Source organism: Poecilia reticulata, chromosome 18, assembly GCF_904066995.2.
Source record: "Poecilia reticulata chromosome 18, P_reticulata-male-v2, whole genome shotgun sequence".
Lineage (NCBI taxonomy): Eukaryota > Metazoa > Chordata > Actinopteri > Cyprinodontiformes > Poeciliidae > Poecilia > Poecilia reticulata.
The window spans coordinates 28,576,076-28,597,324 of record NC_088847.1 but is presented as its reverse complement, the minus strand read 5'-3'; the positions used below and the strand labels follow the sequence as shown (position 1 = coordinate 28,597,324).

Below are 21,249 nucleotides of genomic sequence, written 5' to 3'. Positions count from 1 at the left end.
CATCTGACTTTATACATTATTATTATGCTTATAATGAAAAGATGAAATAAAATGGATGTAATACAGACTTCAGCCCCCAGAGGCCGCTAAAGGACAGGTTACGCTTCTTTTCCTTGGATCTTCACAAACTTATTGGAGTTTTAAATATTTTTAAAACAATATGGTAAATGAATACACAGAGTAACAACATTTGATTCTCATTTATAGTCCTGCTTTAATTCCTCTAAAGCGTCACAAAGTTTCTGTAAAGAGAGAAACTGTTGCTGTTTTGGGACTAAATGCAAAGCAGATTTAATCTCTCACTTCCCCATGACTTCACCCACAGTCTCATGCAGAGGATGTAGAAACCTTTACGTCCATCCTGTCCGTGTTAATGAGGTGAAATCATTTCTGGGATTTTCACTTCCTCCTGCAGGAACCACGTCTTGATTAGTGGTTCAGATCTAAGGGAAGCCGGCTGGTTCTGACTGATGAAAACAAACGAGAACCTTATCTGTCTGCACAGTTCTTCAATCGCTCAAATTCATTTCATATTAGTGCTGTGTTGCGGCAGCATAGCCTCACTCTGAATATTTGTCTTAATTATTCTTATAATTAATCAATTAATCGGATTTGATGTCACATTTTTCTCGTTTTCCATTTAGCTACTTAGGCTAATTCCATACAAAATTTGAAATGCATAAAAAAATGCAAATAAATTATTGAATTCCTTTTTAAAATAAACATTTTATTGCTTAAAATGCAACAACATGGCAAACCATTATTGAATGTTTGATTATTTGTAGCAAATTATGGATATTTGTTTTAATTAACAAATTAGTACTTGGATAACAAAGTTTTTTTTTTATTACAGAAGCTAAAAATGTGCAACCTGAGAAGTTCTGGGCGGAATATATTATAGGAAAAAAATGTTTTTTCACGCAAAATGTATATATTCTTAGTTTAATTTTAGCTCAGTTGCTGCTCTGAGTGTTTTTCTTTCAGCAAATGGCCTTTTTTAATTCTATTATCAAGTTACAAAATTAGTTGACGATTATTTCAATGATCGATTAATCGTGATTAATTCAATTAATTGTTTCAGCCCTAAACACTGAACTCAGAGTCCAGTGAAATAATTTCTAATTAATCTGAAATTCATTATTTTTTTTTCATCCTTTTACTGTTCAAATTGATCAGTCTTGATAAATAATACCTACTACTTCCTGTCGTCTACTTCGTCTGTTGCGTCAGCAGTAACATCCGGCTGTTGATCACATGATTCACGTGGCGCGAGAGAAAAAAAAAAAAAAGGTGCTTCCATCTATTTTGACACGGCCTGCAGTTTGTATTTACAAACACTAGATGGCTCTCCTCTCCTTGCTTACCCGGATCTAGATAAAAAATGTGAAGTCGAAGTAGAAGCTCTGCTTTGTTTGCTAACGGTTCCTCCGGCTAAAAGCTACAGCTAATTCGACAAATGTATTCATTAATAGAGTTACATGGCGAAATTTACAAAGAAAACGAGACTCTGCAACCATAAGAAAGAACGTGAATAAAATAATCCGTGTTTTAAACCCGTCTGTGGGTAAAAGTTCTTACAGTTTGTGGCGTCAGATTTATCTCAGCTGTTTAAATGAAGCTCCGTGATAAATAAGTCATATGTGCTGTAGAGTAAAAAGGGAGGTTGTATTTACAGCCTGCTCGAAGTTGCAGCTTTGTTTTGGAAAACAACATCTTCCTGTTTATAGATGCCATGATCAGAAAAAATAAAATGAAACATTTTTAATCCGTCATGTTACAAGGAAACATGAAGATCCGGTTCAAGCGCTGGATTAGTGGCTCCAGTGAAGTTTTACTGTAAGACTGCAGGATATTTTAGCCTTTTTATGCTGCTTTTTTATTTTATGGTACAGTTTTTAGGGTATCTTTTATCATTTTATAGTAAAATATTTGCTTATCTTTGAAATACACGTATCAGATGTAGTTTTTAGTATTCCTGGTTTAACTCGATGGCGCTGTTGAACATTAGTTTTATCCACAGCATGTCCTTCTTCAGCAGAACCAGTAATATCCTCTATTTGATTTAATTATTATTGTGAATTGCACTTTTAGGTTCTCAAACAAGGTGGATGAGGTTAAAGGTGATCATCTAAACACAGTTTTTCCATCTCCTTTCTGGGAAATAACTGCTCAAATAGTGTCTAAAATATCTACTTTTCCTGACATCTTAACTGTTTTCCCAAAACTGGAAGAGCTAAAATAAGATCCATCATAACTTTATGGGTCATATGTGACAACGTTTCTGTGGAGGTGAGTCCCTCAGTGGTCGGAGTTTTTTAACCGCTGACTGGTCCCACGTTGGAGAGTCTGCAGGGTGCTGGAGAAAGGCCGAGAGTAACAGCAGCAAAACAGCATCTTCTGCAGGGAGACGGAGAAAGACAGACAGGCAGAGACAGTCACTCCTTTCACTCTGTTCAAAATGTTCAGTCTCAGCTGGAGGAAAAAGTCTTCAGATAGCTTTTCTGATTGTAAGCAAAATAATAACAGAATTAGGGATGACTCGAGACTTTTGCACAACACTGTAGCAATAGAAGACACTTTTGAGCTCATGCCAAGTGCTTAACAAGTCAAAATGATGTTTTTTCTCTTTCACTCTGTTCAAAATGTTCAGTAGGGAAAAGTATTTGAGTCATAACAGAATTTCCTCAAAACCTTTTTAAAATTAGTGTTTAACTTGAAAAACTGTGGAGTATTTTTGGACTTTTTAAACAAATTGGCAGCTCAACGAAGGAATAAACATTCAGCTGAACATTTCCTGGAACAAAGTCCAAATAAACTCCTTGGAAGACATTCAGGCTACAAGAGATTCTGATTGTAAGCAAAATAGTAGAGAAATAAGGGATGACTCAAGACTTTTGCACATAGCAATAGAAGACACATCTGAGCTCATGCCAAGTGCTCAACAAGTCAAAATTTTGTTTTTCTTTCCATTAAAACGTTCAAATAGGAGGTCGAATCAAATGTTTCTGAAATATAAGTGACAATATCATCCGCATATAACTTGATAAAAGTTACTGGAAACATAATTAGAGTAAAATGTGATTGATTTTATTAAACAGACTTGGTTTCTGTCACAGTTTGTCTGAAAACTGTTTTCTGTCCTTCACCCAGCCACTGGGAAGCAGCTGCACCATTTCATTCAGTCAGTCCAAACACAATCTGGCATCAGGAACATTAAATAATTGAAGTACATGGATCAATACTGATCCTATTGATCTGCTACAATCCAACTCAGTTTATCCCATCTTCCTTCCTCTTTCTGATTTTTCTCTTTGGCCAATTAACAGAGAAGAAAATCAGGTAGAAAGAAGCAACAGTGAAGGATGTAACCAAGACTATAAACTTTTTCTCACTATTTAACACCGGTGACTGTCGCATTTAAAATTATGTTTCTGATGGACAGCAGATTTACAACCAGGTTCTGGTCTCCTTCATATTAATGTCTGAACTCTCTGTAGACCTTCGTTTTTAAACTCCGCCGTCATAACAATCTTTATTTCAGTATTTGTGACGGCAGCTATCTTGACCTGATGGATTTCTGGTCTCCAAGGCCGAGCCGAGATAACCTGGATGACATGGCTGAAACTTTAAGCATTTTAGTCCTGGACTAGAGCCACAAAAGGCAAATTCAACCGAATCAGCTGCTTTCGCAGACAGGAAGAGAATGTCCCAGCTGGAAATGCTTTCCATCAGAACGAAGATAAAGCTGCCGGCGGTCACTGTGACACCAAAAAATGCTTTTAAATCCAATCCTGTTGCCAGAATAAAACTACAACTCCACTTAAACTGTAGTTTATGGGACATAAAATTCACTTTAAACTATTAGCATTAGTTTATTTAGTCAATAGGGACACAGAAAAGGCTAAATTAGCATTTTATGAAATTCCAAAATCTAGAATTTAGAAGAACCTTTGAAAATTGTCATCTTACATACAATTAAAAAAGTAACAGAGAGAAGCCTAGCAGAAGAATTAAAAATCTATTTTTCTTTTGATTTAACCTCATTTATGATGATGGAGGAAAACTTATCCAGATATATTTCGTAAAATCACTCAGGTAAAATGACTTTCTGAGTGTGTTTCAGCAGCATCACTGTCTCATTTTGAAAACATTTGGGACAATATGAAAGAAAAAGTAAAACGATACATGGTTGTAGCTGCTGAAATAGGAGGAAAAAAAAGGCAAAACATTTGAAAAGTAAAATTATCTTCCTGTTTTGAAACGTTCCTTTTCTGAATAGTTCAACAAAATACAAAATAATAATTTTTAAAAATCCTTGTTTCACGTTGTCCTAATTCTATGAGTTTTTTAATCTGATCGTTTTCTTTTTCCTTGTGTTGCTTCCTTCTCAATCTGAAGTCTTCACCAGCAGATTTTGAATATTCCAGCTGATTTGAGTTTGGGTCTGCAACAATCCCCGTTAGCGTTAGCTACAGAACCAATCGGATTGTCTTTGTTTCCTTAACTAAGGGCTGCAAATTGTAAAATTTGAACGTAAAAGATTTAGCACAGTTTTTTTTTTATATTTAGCTTACTTTTCTCACATTTTGCGTACTTTCAACACATTTAACATGGAAATGTCTAAAAAAAAGCTGCCATATATTACCATGTTTACAACCGAAAAGCTAATAGGTTATGTTAGTAACGCTAATTGCACAGAAGCTCTTCAGCTGTAAAAACATGGCAATATAATTTTTGAAAAATTGCAACATTTGTTACATTTTCAGCTGGTGTGGTTTGCTTTCACACTGCACTGTATAGATCAAACCAAACCCTTTGAGAAACCTCAACTGTGGTGGCGCTGCACCGGGAGCCACTGAAGGAAACTAAAGAAAACCTCTGAAGAAGAAATTGAGTGCAACTGCATTTCATAAAATGTAAGCAAAAATGGAGTGATGTGAGGTTTTAGCGGTTCTTGGATTTCTCTTTTCTCTTTGGTAAACAGCCACATGCAATTTCTCCCACTAGCGCTAGACTCTCACATGTTTGTTTTGGTTGTATTTACCCAGAATGCCCTGCTCTGTAGTCCACTTCCTGCTTTTCGAGCTGCCTCCGGTCTGCTTGACGTTCACATACGCATTCAAACCGCACCAGAGTTCACTTCAACCGAACCGAGATCTAGGCTTTTAGGCAGACCAGAGTTCACATTTTTGGTCCACATCAGAGTTTGATTGTGCATTCACACCTCCTCAAGCAAACCGGACTTTCTAGGCCAACAAGAAAGATGAGTCATTAAGGTTCTGTATTGACTAGGCAAAACCGAACTCCTGCACCACACGTGACATATTCCCTCTGCCACGAATACATCGAATACAGGAAGCATTATTGGCTTTGGGGCAAGCTAAATACTTCTCCAGGCTGGATCCAACGTCAGGTTACTGGCAATGTAAGTGGCCAGTAACACTTACATTGCCACATGGAGTTTTGATAAACACAAAACTCCATTCAGAGGGCCCATCGGGCTATTTGAGGCCAACAGAATGCCATTCGGGCTTCAGAATAGCCAGAGCAGATCTGAATTTCACTCACCTGCTCAGTTATCTTGAGGACCTCGTAATATTTTCTAAAATATTTGAGGAGAATCTGGAACACATCCAGCTGGTCTTTGATGTGCCAATTGATGAAGAAGGAGGTGGAGTATCTGGACCACACGGTGTCTGCAGAGGGAACCAAGAAACAGATCCAAGATGTCCCTTATTTTTTATCTTATCCACCTTCATCATTTAACAGAACACCGAGGCTGTGTAAATCAAATGCAGGTTTTTGGGGCGATTTAGCAGTTTTGGCGAAACAGCAAACAAAGAAAACATTGGGTGTCATAAAAAAAAAACTATATTTACATTATATTCAATCTAGAGCGGCTGCTTTGCTCATGCCGACTGTTACAAAGGCTCGAGTGGACATTACTGTTTGTTATTGAGATTGGGCCAGGTGTTGGTTGGTTTGGTCTGGGACGGGGAGGTGCGCCACCCAGTGGTGAGTTCTCCATGGCACTTTCAGCAGCTGCAGAAACACAGTGTCTCTGAGCGTGGAGGCGTGCAGCTGGTGCCGACGGTTTCGGTTGGGGTGGACGTGCGTTCCTGACTTGTAACAACCAGGGCTGTCCACCTTGACATCCTCACCCATCTTGATGTTGACTCCTTCCTCATGGCCCTCAGGAGATTCATAGCCCGTCGGGGTACACCTTCAGAAATTCTCTCAGATCAGGGGACCAACTTCCGTGGGGCGGAACGAGAGCTACAACAGGCCATAGCAAAGATGTCTCCTGACCTGCAGCAATCCCTTGCCAAGCAAAGGATTGCTTTCAAGTTCAATCCCCCTGGTGCCCCTCATTTTGGTGGAGTGTGGGAAAGAGAAATACGTTCTGTTAAAACGGCTTTGTATGCCACTGTCGGGGCCCAACCATTGCCAGAAGAGGTGCTCAGGACAGTCCTTGTTGAAGTGCAGGGAATTTTGAACTCGAAACCCTTAGGTTATGTATCCTCCAGCATTGCTGACCCTGACCCTTTAACACCAAATCATCTGTTGATGGGGCGGCTGGACGGGTCGCTGCCCCAGGTTGTGTACCCTACAACTGAACTTCCCAGCAAACGCCGCTGGCGGCATTCACAGGCTTTGGCAGACCATTTCTGGTCCAGATTTATCAGGGAATACCTTCCCAATTTACAAGTCAGACAGAAATGGCAGACTTCTCAAGCTGACCTGGTTGAGGATACGGTGGTCATGCTCGTGGATCCTCAACTTCCCAGAGCACTCTGGCCAGTCGGACGAGTGACCAAGCTGCATCCAAGTGCTGACGGCCGCATCAGGTCTGCAGATGTTCGAGTGAAGGACCGAGTCTACAACCGACCAGTGGCGAGGATGATTGTTCTTCCTGCAGTACCTGAGGATTCCAACAGCCACGGTTCATCATCAGAGACTTAAATTATTGCCTCTGTTTAGAAACAAATGTACTTTATACATTTGGGGGCGGCTGTTACAAAGGCTCGAGTGGACATTACTGTTTGTTATTGAGATTGGGCCAGGTGTTGGTTGGTTTGGTCTGGGACGGGGAGGTGCGCCACCCAGTGGTGAGTTCTCCATGGCACTTTCAGCAGCTGCAGAAACACCGTGTCTCTGAGCGTGGAGGCGTGCAGCTGGTGCCGACGGTTTCGGTTGGGGTGGACGTGCGTTCCTGACTTGTTGTAAGTGTTTTGTTGTTAAATGTGTTAAGGTAATTATTATTTAGTAGTTCCGCCTGTGCGGTATGATGACGTTTGTTCGTCGGGCCGTTGTTAGCATGCTGCACATTGTTAGCTTCTCACCTGCGAGTATATGTTGCATAGTATTTCAAGTATTTTGGCTTATTACTGTTCGTGTGCTCGTTAGTATCCGTACATGTTGATGTGCCTGTTTATTGTGAATTTTAAGTTACTTCACGTGGGTAAACCTCGTTAGCTATCAGTCGTAGCATTTGATGAACATGTGGTCAGTTTGTGGCCAGCAGGTGTCACTGCTGCCACTTGTACTGGATAAATGTGCAAGGTGAATTAATGTGGGCTTATTTCTGTTATGATCTAGACCACATCTCCAACTCCAAGCCCACCCTTTGCTGCACATCTGTACCACTGCTGTACCAACTCAATAAAGAGAGATTGCAAAGAAATCCCATCTACAGTTTGTCCTGATCGACACACAGTGGCGAGTGTAAATATCCCACCAGCCTTAACTTCAGAGTAGATCCTCACCTACACCGACACTGTGTGATACCAAGTACACACACGTGATCATAAAAGTGTATCCTTGTGCGGACGTCTGCGTCGAGTCCATCTTGAATGGACCTCCGCCCAGTGGAGTATGCCAACGCTGAGGCCTTTAGGCTTTTAGAGAACTCAACAGTTGATAACTGAGAGATTCTACTGGTCAGATATGTCCCAAGAAATCACATCTTGGTGTGAGCAGTGTGAAGACAAAGGACGACTCCCACAAGAAGTGTCGGAGCTCCTCTTGTCAGCATCCACAGCAGTGCCCTTATGGAGCTTGTATCTACAGACTTTCTCTGCCTGGAGAAGTCAAAGGAGGGCATTGGAAATATACTTGTTGTTACTGATCATTTTCTCATTGTGCTCAAGCCGACCCCACCAATGACCAAAAAGTGGGCTCTGTGGCCAAGGATGTGTGGAAGAATTTCTCAAGTGGTTTATATCCTGTACTTTTAAAGCGCTTTATCAAGTCCAGAGAACCCAAAACTGCTTCACTCTGCATTCGGTCATTCACCCATTCGCACAGACATTCACATGCTGATGGTGGCAGGCCACTGACTGAGGCAAGGCTGCCTTCACGAGCGCCACCTGGTCCTCTGACCACCACCAGCAGGCAAGGCGGGTGAAGATATGACGGTTACTAAGTGTGATAGATGTGAGAAAAGTTAGCTAGATATCAAAAAACTGCCTGCTGAATCTTTTGCATTCAAATTTTGCTCTTGGTGCAGCACACTTATGAAGCAACATAACGTGGAGCTAAAGGGGGAAATTTGTCCCAAGATTCCCAGAATATAAAAAGAACAGGGCAGTAAATATGTCACTCCTGAGTGGAGCACTCCTCTTAGCCAGAGAGCTTCTACTGACTTCCCACAAACACTTTATCAGAGGTCGCGACCTTTCTGTGTTTAATCAACTCCCGACCCCCAGTTTTAGATCTGTCTCTCATGACCCGGTGACCTCACTGTGACGTCGCACTGACCCAGGACGAAGCACAGAGTCTCTTTCCACGTAACAAGCCAGGAAGCCAAAGAACAAGATGTCCTTACCATGAAATAGTTCCTGTACTTCCTGGAGACGAAGAAGAGGATGATGGGGTTGATGCAGGAGTTGATGGTCGCCAAGTTGATGCTGAAGTAGTCGAGCACCAGCAGTATGCTGCAACCGACAGGAGGCGAGGCTTTCAGAACAAAATCACAAATTTAAAAATGACTCAGCCTTCGGTTTAAGTTTTAGCGCTCACTTCAGTAATTCGCAGCGGCCAGGGTCGTTCGGGTCGTAGACCATCAACTTCAGCAGCCGACTGAAGTGAAGAGGAAGCCAGCAGAGGGCAAAGATCACCACCAGGCAGAACACAGACTTGGCCACTTCGCGGCGCTGCAGAGAGGACATTCATTCAAACCTTAGTGTGTTTGAAGAGGTTATTTACCTGAGCTCAGGTTATTAATTTCTGTGTGTACAACAGGAGTCATCAGAACTTTCTACAATCATGGAGTCTCGGTTCATCCTTAGAACCAATTTACCAGCGTTCAGCTGTTCAAAGAATTATATATAGACAAGATGGGAATGCCCAAGCATCAACCCGCCCAGAAAGGGGGCGTGTTCTACGTGGGCCTGTCACGATCAAGTTTGCTGGACGATAAATTGTCCCAGCAGTTATTGCAATAAACAAGGATATTGTTGACTGAGACCATTTTCAAGATTGGTCAGAGTAATAATGCAAGAACACATTCTAAAAGATCAGTGAACTTTACAGTCTAGTGAAAATTTAACACTCAAACTGGAGGACATTTTAAATATTTAAAATAAAACGACAGAAACAACAAACAAAATTAATTATGAAGACTCTGTAAACAAAATTGTCCTTCAAAAAGATGGGCTAGTTGAGACCAAAGCACCAGACTGAAGACTTTTGTCATACAGTTTTGGTGGAAAGAGAGAAGAAAAACACACAAGCAATAAATAACATACATGAAGTTTGATTAAAATGCAGCTTCTTTAAGTCTTTACCATTCATTTAAACCAGTGATGTCCAAAGTCTTTGGAGCCAAAACTGGCAAATTTAAACTGTCACAAAATTAATTGAATTAAAATGCAAAAATTTATTTATTTATTTATTGTTTTGTTTTACCTGCTCAACATTAATAGTTTTTATGAAATGTGTGTGACATTCAAGATCCAAAGCCTTAGGACTGTTGCCTCATTAAAAAAAAGGAACTTCCAGATTCTTTTAATCACAAATTGTTTTATATCTTATAGGCCATTTTTATTTTATTTTATTTTTATCAGTCTTGACTTGTGGTCTGGGGCCAAAGAAAACCATTTCCAGGGCCACAAACGGCCCCCAGGCCTTGGACACCCCTGCTTTAAATGTATTCTGCGTACCTGTTTCAGTTGTTCACCCAGTGAGCGCTTTAGATCTCCCTTCTCGTGCCGGAGCAACTCGTGAGTCATGAGGCCGTAGAAAATCGCCGAGCAGGTCAGAGGGATGCAGAAGTAGAAGCCAAATATCCACCAATCCTTGAACTTGACGTAGAACTGAAAACAGAAGAGTTAAAGGTGACACATGATGCTTCCTTGAACAGCTCAGGATGTTCATCATATTTTTTTGCACAGATAATGGGATTCCAGTCTGCTCAGTTTTGCCTGTTTTGTAGTTTCTTTGAGAATGAGCTGTTTTAGGGCCTCTTTCACTTTAAATCCAAATAATCTGCTGCTGGCCTACACCTTCGTTGTTCACAGACGAATTAGCTCGACTCGAAAAGTAGAAGCCAGGAATAAACTGACAGAAACAACTTGGGAAAACAATTTCAGCCGCTCAGTTCAATACTCCCGCCCCTCACTTCCGACGTCCATCATGGCGCCTCGAATGATTAGGTGACGCAGTTGCAAAGGGTCAATAACTAGTTGGCCAAATGTTCTGGTTGCTCGGTAACGGGGCTGGGCTTGGCTGGGGTTGCTAGGTAACGGTCCAGTGGCTGTGGAATGTGATTTAACAGTCCTGATGTTTTTGAAACAGCTCATTTTCCAGACATCAAATAACATTAACTTGTTGCCGAAACCCGGTTTGGTGTTTATTTTAAGCTCTTGGTCTGTTTTTAGAAGCAGCTGAGACACAAATGGAAGTATAAATGGTGAATTTTGCATAATGCTGAGTGACCTCTGGTATTTATTGAATCTGCGCAGCAGGTGAAGGAGAAGATGGAGAACCCCCAGCATCAGACTGGCTGTGTTTTACTAGCAAGGCCCCAAAGAAAGGACGTTCCATAAGCATGAAACTGAAAGTTTGGATCTCACTCCTAAAACAACAATCCTGAGTTTTAGAATGTGCTGGAGCTCAGCTTGGGTTGCTAGGCAACGGGGCAGAGTTCTGCTTGGGTTGCTAGGTAACAGCAAGGTGCCCATCGAATGTGATGTCACAATCGGGATGTTTTTGAAAACTGTTCACTTTCCAGACACTAAAAAAACAGTAACGTCCTGCCGACAAAACGGCTGGGTGTCTTTTTGAGGCTGTTTGTGGAAACAGTTGGAACCCAAATGGAAGCAGGAAAAACATGAAAAATGTGAAGTTTGCATGATGGTCCCACGTGTGCAGAAACTCTATTTCCAACATGAGCGTACATAGTTAACCTGCAACTTACCTGAATTACTGTGTCTTCTTCTAAGTCTCATTGATAACTTGTCACTTTGCTAACTGCATTATCCATTCATGCTGATTCCCTGATCCTGCCGGATGTTTGCCGGCTTCCCACAATGACTGTTTTCCTGCCTAATTTCTCTGATTAGATTCCACTCAGTACCGCTGGAGATAAGCACCAGGACATTCCCCTCTCTTCCTTTTGTCTTCTTTGGTGTAGAAATAAATGAACGACTGCATGGATTTCACTCAGGCAACAAAACAAACATTTGAGATGAAACATGCTGCAGAGTAAAGGTGACGTTAAAAGGAAGGAGCAACAAGATCAAACCGGAAGAGAGAAAAACGAAAACTGATTGGATAACGGGAGCAGAAAAATGACTTGGTGGTAAAGTGAAAAGTCTGTAGAATGTGCTAATTTTTTTATCCTAATCGTCAGAATAAGTGATAGTATAATCCATCCATCCATTTTCCTGCAACCTTGTCCCTCAGTGGGGTCGGGAGGGTTGCTGGTGTCTCTCCAGCTAACATTCCGGGCGAGAGGCGGGGTCACCCTGGACAGGTCGCCAGTCTGTCGCAGGGGAACACAGAGACACACAGGACACACAACCATGAACACACACACTCACACCTAGGGACAATTTGGAGAGGCCAATTAACCTGACAGTCATGTTTTTGGACCGTGGGAGGAAACTGGAGTACCCAGAGAAAACCCACCATGCACAGGGAGAACATGCAAACTCCATGCAGAAAGACCGGGGCCGGGAATCGAACCCAGAACCTTCTTGCTGCAAGGCAACAGCTCTACCAACTGCGCCACTGTGCAGCCCCGATAGTATAATCGATTACTAAAATAATTCTTGGTTGCAGCTTTATTATAGTTGTATAATAGTCACAGTTATAGGAAAATACATAAACAAATTAATCATTCAATATTAGATAGATGTGATTTTCAGCTCTTTACAGTTTGTTGGATAAATTAATCTAGAGCAGGAATATGAGTTTTCAGCTCCACAAGCCGAGCTGAAAACTGGTTAAACAAGAGCAGCGACTGAGCATTTAATAACTCTTAATGCGAATAAGCATGATATTCTGCGGTGACCTCTGACTGATGTACCTTTTATCCTGATATTTAACTGCAAGGTTAATTTCACTGATTAAAAGGTTATTTTAACTGTTGCATCAGTTTTGGTTTTAGTAGCAGCGTGAAAAGTGGCCTGCCTAATGGTTGACCGTAAATCACATGACCTGGGTTCAGCTTTAAGTGGCTTCCTGCAGCAGGTTTGTAAACAGGAAATGCAGCTAAACTAAACTATCTGAGTCGAAGAGGCCTCGCCTAGAACAACAAAGAGGTGGTGGAAGTGGAGCAGACGGCTGGAGGCCGATCATCATGCTGTGCAGTTGGACACCAGTGGTGATAAAAGTAGTTTCACTTAGTCTCCATTGGCCAAAACTTTAACAAAACGACGCAACTACGGCCACTTGTTCCGTTATAAGGAGATATGCTGTTCAAAGCATCTGTGAAACGGTGGAGCCCACAGAGAATTTTCATAGGGGTGACCAGAAGAGCAAAAATTACTTGAGTCAAAAAAAAAATCCAATTTGACAGAATTGGAATTGGGTCCCCGGCTGCACAGTGGTGCAGTTGGTAGAGCTGTTGCCTTGCAGCAAGAAGGATCTGGGTTTGATTCCCGACCCCGGTCTTTCTGAATGGAGTTTGCATGTTCTCCCTGTGCATGGTGGGTTTTCTCCGGGTACTCCGGCTTCCTCCCAAAGTCCAAAAACATGACTGTCAGGTTAATTGGCCTCTCCAAATTGTCCCTAGGTGTGAGTGTGTGTGTGCATGGTTGTGTGTCCTGTGTGTCTCTGTGTTTCCCTACGACAGACTGGCGACCTGTCCAGGGTGACCCCGCCTCTCGCCCAGTACGTTAGCTGGAGAGGCACCAGCACCCCTCCCAACCCCACTAAGGGACAAGGGTGTAAGAAAATGGATGGATGGATGAAATTGGGTTCCTTCAGGCTGCAGTGCGAACACTGCAGCCTATGTTTGTATGACCTGAACATGATTCTCAAAGGGGCCATGGCCCCCTCTTGCCTCTCTTTAGGGGCTCCACTGCTTTACAAAAGACATCTTATAACACCTTAGATGTCTGTTAACACACACATCTATACTCTGACACATAAACGCCTCCCACACACACAGGACTCACTTTCAAGAAGGAGGTCTCGGGTCTCACTAGGCAGGTACTAATGGTAACGTTGCTGGCGATGTTGAAGCGGTGCAGGTTGAAGCCGATGGCCTCCGGCACGGCCAGTAAGGCAGACAGCATCCAGATCACGACAATCTGCACCACCGTTTCCATGGGAATGCCGTTGCTCTGAATCCGAGACCAGGACACCACCGCACGATACCTGCACACAAAATGAGACCAGTTTTAGGTTCACCAACAGCTCTCAGACCGCGTTTATTAACAGAAACAATGTTGAATGTTTTGGTTGGTTTAGTGCTACAAACACAGAACCTCATTAAATCTTTCACATCTTGTCAAGTTATGACCACGAGCTTTATTTGGACTTTTATGCAAAAACACCACATCTTACCGAATATGTTTGGTCTAATTTCTACTGCAAACATCTCAGTACACTTGAAATAAGACAAAACTAACTTAGAAATAATTTTACAGACATAAATTGCTTGTTTTAAGTCAATAATTCCTTAATATTTATTTGTTAAATACTAGTTGCAATGGCATTTTTTTTCACTTTCAACGCTTTTATCTTATTTCTTCAAAGCAACTAAGAATATTATAACTTTATTTTCATAACATTATGACTTTATTTTCATAAAATTACAACTTTATTTTCGTAACATGACTTTATTCCTGTAATACCATTACTTTATTCTCCTACTTATTTTTTTACTTTCTTGGCCCTAACACTCGGCCGTATAGGTTGGCGTGGACATTGTGCGTTACCTGTCCACACTGAGAGCAATCAGGTTCAGGACGGTGATGCCGACTGAAGTCTTCTGGATGAAGGGCAACAACTTGCAGAGGAACTGGCCGAGCGGTTGGTCGGCGAATGGGAACTCCATTGCCAGGAGCTGCACACAAGAAAACACCAGCAAAGCTTCAGCAGACTGACAAAATGCCACAAAGTCTTTGTGATTTGTGTGTGTGAGGTGTGTTAGGGGGGGAAAAAAACCACCTTTGGATGGGTTGTTAAAATTTGGATAGCTTTTCACTACATTTAGTGAGTTTTTAGGGTTCACAGAAAAATTGTTTTGAAATAATTGTGTGTGGCTGAAAGGCACAAGGTTTTAATAAAATGCAGTGTTATTGCATTTATTAATTTATTTTGAAATGTCTAGAATCATCAATGATTACTCATTGTTTAGTCAAGTGACACTATGTAAGTAGTATTTCTAAACATAAATCCCTGTGTAAAATCGTAAGGTGTCACACAATCTGGTTCTGGTCAGAATAATAGGACATAATGAAGGACGACCACAAATGTTGCGAATTGTCATATTGTAAATCTGGTGCTATTAACATGAGTTTCATTGGAGGTTGAGATGAGTTGTTTTTATACCTGATAATCCAGCAGACTCGGTTTGTTTGCAGACCAAGGTTGTAACATTTCAGCTGGTGCGGTTCGCTTTCACACTGCACTGTCAAACAATCCAAACTAACTGAAACCCTGTTCCTCTCCTCACCTGTGGGGGGCGCTGCACCAACAACTACTGAAGGAAACGACTCAAAAATCCCAGAAGAAGAGCGTGAGCGCAACTTTCTTTTTAACAAAATGTAAATAAAAATGGAGTAGGGTTAGATTTTAGAAGGTTGTAGGATTTCTCTTTTGTCTTTGGTAAATAACAGGCAATGTCTCCCACTAACGCTAAAGGTAAAGGTAATTTTATTTATATAGCAGATTTTCAGCAACAAGGCAAAACAAAGTGCTTAGACTCTCACATGTTTGTTTTGGTTGTATTTACCCAGATTGCCCTGAGCTGTTATCCCCTTCCTGCTTTTGGAGCAGTCTGCGGTTCGCTTGGCGTTCACATATGCATTCAAACCGCACCAGAGTTCACTTCAACCAAACCGAGACCGAGGTTTTTTTGACACACCAGAGTTTGCTTTTTTGGCCTCCTCCCCAGACAAACCGGACTTTCAAGGTAAACAAACTGGAGTTTTATTGTTTAAGCGGTTTGGCACCCCTGAATTAAGCTGCAGGTGAAAACACATGAGGAGCTGTACCTTGTAGACATTGATTGGGCCGTCTATGACAATGTATAGTATGTCTCCGATGGCGAGGCTGGCTATCAGGGCGTTGGGTCTGTTCCTCATGTTTTTATGCTGGCAGATAATCCTCAACAGGGTGACGTTGCCGATGATCCCCACAGCAAAGATCAGGAAGGAGAAGGCTGTGTTGATGTACTTGAAGATGGCTCTTATCGACATTTCGTGAGTGCAGTTAGGGCGGCCTGGCGGCTTAAGTTTAGAGCTTTGAGACGAGTTGTTGGAACTTGCAAGTTTTCTATCATGTTTGGCCCTCAGTCTGTTCTCATCCTTCAGGTTTTCTGCTTCGGAGTCCAACAAGACGGACGGTTTATTGGCGGTCTCTTGCGACATGTGCGTCTCTGCATTTGTAGGACGATTGGTGCTGGGGAGTTCAGACAACGTCACCTCCGACTGGAGAGGCTGAGGCGTGAAGCTGCGTAAGCCACCAACATGGGGGACAAACAGAAAACACCAGACAAGCAGCAGCGAGAGGAACATGGACTTCCCTGGTTTCACTGTGACACCCTTTGCTGAGTCAACATCCTGAACTCCAGGAACCATCCTGCACTCTGCAGTGAAATCCTTGAACTGACTGGAGAAAGTACTTACAGTAGTTGCTTGGTTTCCTCAAAACCAAAGTAGGATCTGTTGGTAGCAGAACCTTTTAATGAAAGCAGAAATGTCTCTAACTGATTCAGTACCAACTAGGAGCTATCAGATTGATTGATTGGTTGTTTGGAGACAATCTGGGAAAAAAAGAGAAAAACAAATCTGTGTTAGTTTGTGCAGACACTATTAAACACAACGTCAAGACCTTGCTTGTTTTTTTTATGACAGAATAGTAACAGGAATACCTTCCAGATGTATAATAAAACTTCAAAGCTCAGAATAACCCAACAATCTGTGGCGGAAGCACATTTTTATGGATTTTTAATGTCTAAAGGTAGAAAACAATCAGTGGGAAAAAAGTTATGAATTAAAAACTCTATAAAATACACCATCACACACAGTAGCGGAATAAGTCATCGTCGGGCCGGGGGGCGGGGCTAATGACCGGGCCCTATATGTTTACAGGACGTACCTTTCGTGGGAACGTCAGCGGGGGGAACAGGACGGAATTATTCGTTAGTCTCTTTTGCCCAGAAAACACTTGGAGAAAATATTGAAAAAACCATGAGTGAAACAGTGACTGGGCAAGCCCACTATATAATTTACTGGGGGACCATCTCTATATTATACACTTTACTCAACAGGAGAGGGCCCAATTTCTCCAGATGCACTCAGACATCAAAACAAATTGAAACTCCTCCTCCCAGGCACCCCACAAGGCCCGGGCCGGGGGACCGCCACCCCCCCGAGCCTCCCCCACAGCCCCACGCCCGACAACACACCACCCCGCCACCATCCATGGCTCCCACTGGGAACCTAAAACAGATTATTTAAATGTAATGAGGGCATCTTCAATGACGACTTCATCAAGCAACATTTAGTTTCCCTTTTATGATCAATAAAGTGTTTCCCAATTTGAAGAAAGTTAAGAAAGTGAGGCATAATTAAAATCACCAGATACTGTATTGGAGTTGTGTGTCTGTATCCTGATGACATCACAGGCTGATGTCATCAGTTTGAACGTAAACAGTTGCCAACATAATACAGGTGTTGAATGCTCTCTTGCTAAATAATATGGAGTTTGACGTCTGCAGAGAGAAGACTTCAACATTTACCTTCCTGTTTCCAAACAAATGTCCCCTTTTCAATGATCAATAAATTACCATAGTCTTTTCTGTTTGTATCATTTCAGCTTTTGCAGTGTTAAGCAGCTACTCATTGTTGTAAACCATCCTTTTGCTATGGTAACTCATCATCACTAAAGAGAAAAATTTTTTATATATATATATAAAAGCTATTTTTTCCTGCAGAAAAGTCCGAACAAAAGTTTGAAAAAATCTCAATAAATGAATACCTGAAGAATTTGAATTAAGATGAATTTCCCTTTAGGACCAATAAAGCAGTTTTGAACATGAATTTCACATGTGCTGCTAGAATTTATTTTATTTTATTTATTTATTTATTTTTGGATTAAACACAAGAAATACGTCCTGGCTTCAAAATAAAAGGAAGACTAAAGATGCTACAGTAATCATTTACTTGAAAATTGTTCTAGTTTCTTAAGTTTAATTGAAATTTACATTTATTGTCCTTATTTTCTAATGTTTAAATCTGACCACAGCAAACCGCTAGCTAAAAGTTTTAGTTAAATGTATAATCTTTCAAACCACAATAGGCTGAAAAACTATAACATGTACAAATAATTGACTAACATGACAAAATAATCTGTATTTAACACTAAACAATCTTAGATTACGCTGCTGTAAAGAGTTTATTTCTATAATAAAACACATTTCTTAGCTCAAAAAACAAACATTTCTCTCTAAAAGTTTTTTCTGAATGATCAGAAAGAAGGTTAACGAAGAAAACTCAAACCTCACCTGTTTCTATTTGTCTGCTCTTTTTATTTTTATTTTTTTCCAGATATATTCCATTTAAGGTTGCGGGACAGAGCAGCACAAAAAAAAGGACAAGTGTGCCGTTCAGGGTGGAGACAGAACTGGTCCAGACGGTGGGTTCTGGTTCGTACTCACCCCTTATTCTCTCTCCTCCTCCTCCTCTCCCCTCCTCCTGTCATCGCTCATTAGCTGGTTTCTCTGCTTCCCTTCTTTGTCGTCTGCCCCTGGTGCCGCCCTTTCACCTCTTCTCCGTCATTTTCTCCTGCTTTTCAAACCTCCGTTTCACTCCGTGACGGACGATAATTGCTGTTTGTTTTCACGTCGCCATGGCAACTCAGAATTGAGTCGAAAATTTGCGACTTTTGGAAATTCTCCGAGTTTCGAAAGTCTTATTTTATTTTTATTTTTTTTTACATTCATTAAACTTTAAATTTCCTAGTTTTATCTAGCTTAATTTCAAAATTTTTGACCTTTTTTTTTGCAGATATTTACTCCTTTTTGTTGTTTGGCCGTAATCCGCCATTTTACAGTAAACCAGTGTGAATGCACTTCATGCGGCGCATAGAGGCGCCATGTTGCAAGAGGCGCCATAGAGAAGCCGGAAATCTCCGAAATTGTGTAGAGAGAAAAAAAAAGAAACAATAAAATCTATGAGTCCTAAATGGAAAAAATTGAATAAATAAAAATCTGAAATTTTGACGTTAATATTTTAAACATCTAAACATTTCTGAGTGTTTTTCTCACAGGTTTAACTTTTGGAGCTCAGAAATGTCCTTACTCTTTCAAAGAAATTTCTGAGAATCTCACATTTTTGGAGTTCTTAGGCAGAAATGTACTCTTTTTCTATATACAATGGCCTTAACACCCCATCGTGAAATACTTTAGAAATTTTAAGAATAAATTACTTCATTGACATCTCTGCTTTTTGCGGATGATGTGGTCCTGTTGGCTTCATCAGATCGTGATCTGCAGCTCTCACTGGAGCGGTTCGTGGCCGAGTGTGAAGCGGCCGGGATGAGGCTCAGTGCCTCCAAATCCGAGGCCATGGTCTTGAGCCGGAAAAGGGTAGAGTGCCTTCTCCGGGTCAGGGGGGTCGTCCTGCCTCAAGTGGAGGAGTTTAAGTATCTGGGGATCTTGTTCACGAATGAGGGAAGAAGGGAGCGGGAGATCGACAGGCGGATTGGGGCAGCGTCTACCGTGAAGCGGGCGTTGTACCGGTCCGTCATGGTGAAGAGAGAGCTGAGCCAAAAAGCGAAGCTCTCGATTTACCGGTCGATCTACGTTCCCACCCTCATCTATGGTCATGAGCTTTGGGTCATGACCGAAAGAACGAGATCACGGATACAAGCGGCCAAAATGGGTTTCCTCCGCAGGGTGGCTGGGCTCTCCCTTAGAGAGAGAAGCTCGGTCATCCGGGAGGGACTCAGAGTAGAGCCGCTGCTCCTCCACGTCGAGAGGAGCCAGTTGAGGCTCGGGCATCTGGTCAGGATGCCTCCTGGACGCCTCCCTGGTGAGGTGTTCACGTCCCACCGGGAGGAGGCCTCGGGGAAGACCCAGGACATGCTGGAGGGACTATGTCTCTCTATGGCCTGGGAACGCCTTGGGGTTCCTGGAGGAGCTGGAAGAAGTGGCTGGAATGAGGGAAGTCTGGGCCTCCCTTCTGAAGCTGCTGCCCCCGCGACCCGACCTCGGATAAGTGGAAGAAAATGGATGGATGGATGGATGGATGGATGGATGGATGGACTGACTTCATTGAAGAGGTTTTCAACATGACCACAAATACACGTTTTGTTTTGGGTTTTTTTACATTTGACTGGTTTCCTTTTCTAAAATACAACTCAATAAAGAATATCATCAAAACACAGCAAGGTTAGGGCCATTGTAGATAAAAAGAAAGGAATACATTTCAACCAAAAAACTCAGAAATGTTCAGATTAACCTAAAAAATCTGAGTTTCAAGAGTAAAAAAAAAAAATTCTACTTTTGAAGCTAAATATTTCAGCTCAGAAATATCCTTGTTTTTCCAAGAACATTTCTGAGAAAAATCTGATTTTCTGAGTTTTTTTAGAAGTTTACTCATTTCTTTTTCTTCCAACAATGACCCTAATGTATCACTGTAATACGCAGAGAGAGAAAAAATAAGTAATCATTGTTTTTGAGTGAAATAAAGTAGCCCACATCAGTGTGAAGCCTATATTTTTGACATCATTTATTCATTTTTGTTCCCACCTGCTGTTGTTGCTCATCAGCTGAGGTTCTAGCTCTGCTGTGCCCCTTTCACCTCCTCTCTGCTTCCTTCTGGTTTTTCTCCTCCATTTTACTCGGTTACGACGGAACATCTCGTAAACACTCTGACGACTCTGAACTTTTACTGTCTGACACAAACAGACGACAGTCTTTCTGCTTTGCCACCCAGGCCTTGGTTGGTAGTTTGGTGGAAGGTTGTAAATTTTAATATTGGGTTGCTGTTTGAACACAATTGTTGCCGCACAAAGTCATTTTCTTCTAGCTTTTTCTTTTCATCTTCTTTATAGTGTTCAAATAAATTTGAGATACACTTCGGCTAACACTTAGCCTCTGGTTGCTTTGAAGGCAGCTCAACAAATGTTGGCAAGATTGCAATATAAAACAAAGTATTATTACAAAACGTTTTTGTTAGACAAAGGCAACGTTTTAAGTTTTAAGTGAGTAGAACATATTCTTTGCAAAAAAAACAAAAGATGCCAAACAAATTTAAAGCAACTTGATGGGGTCAAAAGTTAAAAATGTCTGGAGGAAGTGGAGGGCATTTCAAGTATTTAATTTACTTGACTTGAAAGCAAATTAAAGTCTAAATATTAAGATTGTCTCATTTTTAAATAAGCTGTGATGCTAACAGAACTGTTTGGTTTTAACAATGTAACTGAAGAGGACAGAAATAAAATGAACACAGTTTAAATGAACTGGTGATATAAACGTAAATAAGGAGTAGTAAAGCCATTACATCAGACTTTGTAACACTTGTTAAAGGTGTTTCATTTATTTTCAGCTATGGTTATATGTAGGAC

General features: G+C 41.4%; 1 protein-coding gene across 6 annotated transcripts; it reads right to left on the bottom strand.

The window, feature by feature from the left end:
• Positions 1–2,239: 2,239 nt before the first annotated feature.
• LOC103480879 (endothelin receptor type B-like) lies at positions 2,240–18,544 on the bottom strand. 6 transcript variants are annotated; one of them, XR_014084591.1, is made up of 10 exons: positions 18,338–18,544; positions 15,672–16,441; positions 14,391–14,518; positions 13,626–13,827; positions 10,164–10,316; positions 9,022–9,155; positions 8,828–8,936; positions 5,569–5,696; positions 5,045–5,246; positions 2,240–2,397 (listed from the first exon to the last, which is right to left on the bottom strand). XR_014084591.1 is itself a non-coding variant. In XM_081599196.1 (9 exons), the coding sequence occupies exons 2-8, from the start codon at positions 16,254–16,256 to the stop codon at positions 5,577–5,579; spliced, it is 1,431 nt and encodes a 476-aa protein (XP_081455322.1). In that variant the 5' UTR covers positions 16,257–16,441; positions 18,338–18,544; the 3' UTR covers positions 2,240–2,397; positions 5,569–5,576. The 6 variants fall into 6 exon arrangements, 3 of the variants coding, with proteins under 3 accessions (XP_081455322.1, XP_081455323.1, XP_081455324.1); XR_014084593.1 differs by lacking the exons at positions 5,045–5,246; positions 5,569–5,696 and adding an exon at positions 6,742–6,922 and having other exon boundaries at positions 18,338–18,543; XM_081599196.1 differs by lacking the exon at positions 5,045–5,246.
• Between the last annotated feature and the right edge of the window lie 2,705 nt (positions 18,545–21,249).

Coding starts and splice junctions, on each gene's coding strand:
- LOC103480879 (XM_081599196.1), bottom strand. CDS start 16,256: ATGGTTCCTGGAGTTCAGGATGTTGACTCAGCAAAGGGTGTCACAGTG. Junction 9,156..10,163: donor TGGGTGAACAACTGAAACAG/GTACGCAGAATA, acceptor TCCTCTCTGCAG/CGCCGCGAAGTGGCCAAGTC. Junction 5,697..8,827: donor AGTACAGGAACTATTTCATG/GTAAGGACATCT, acceptor TTCCCTCTGCAG/ACACCGTGTGGTCCAGATAC.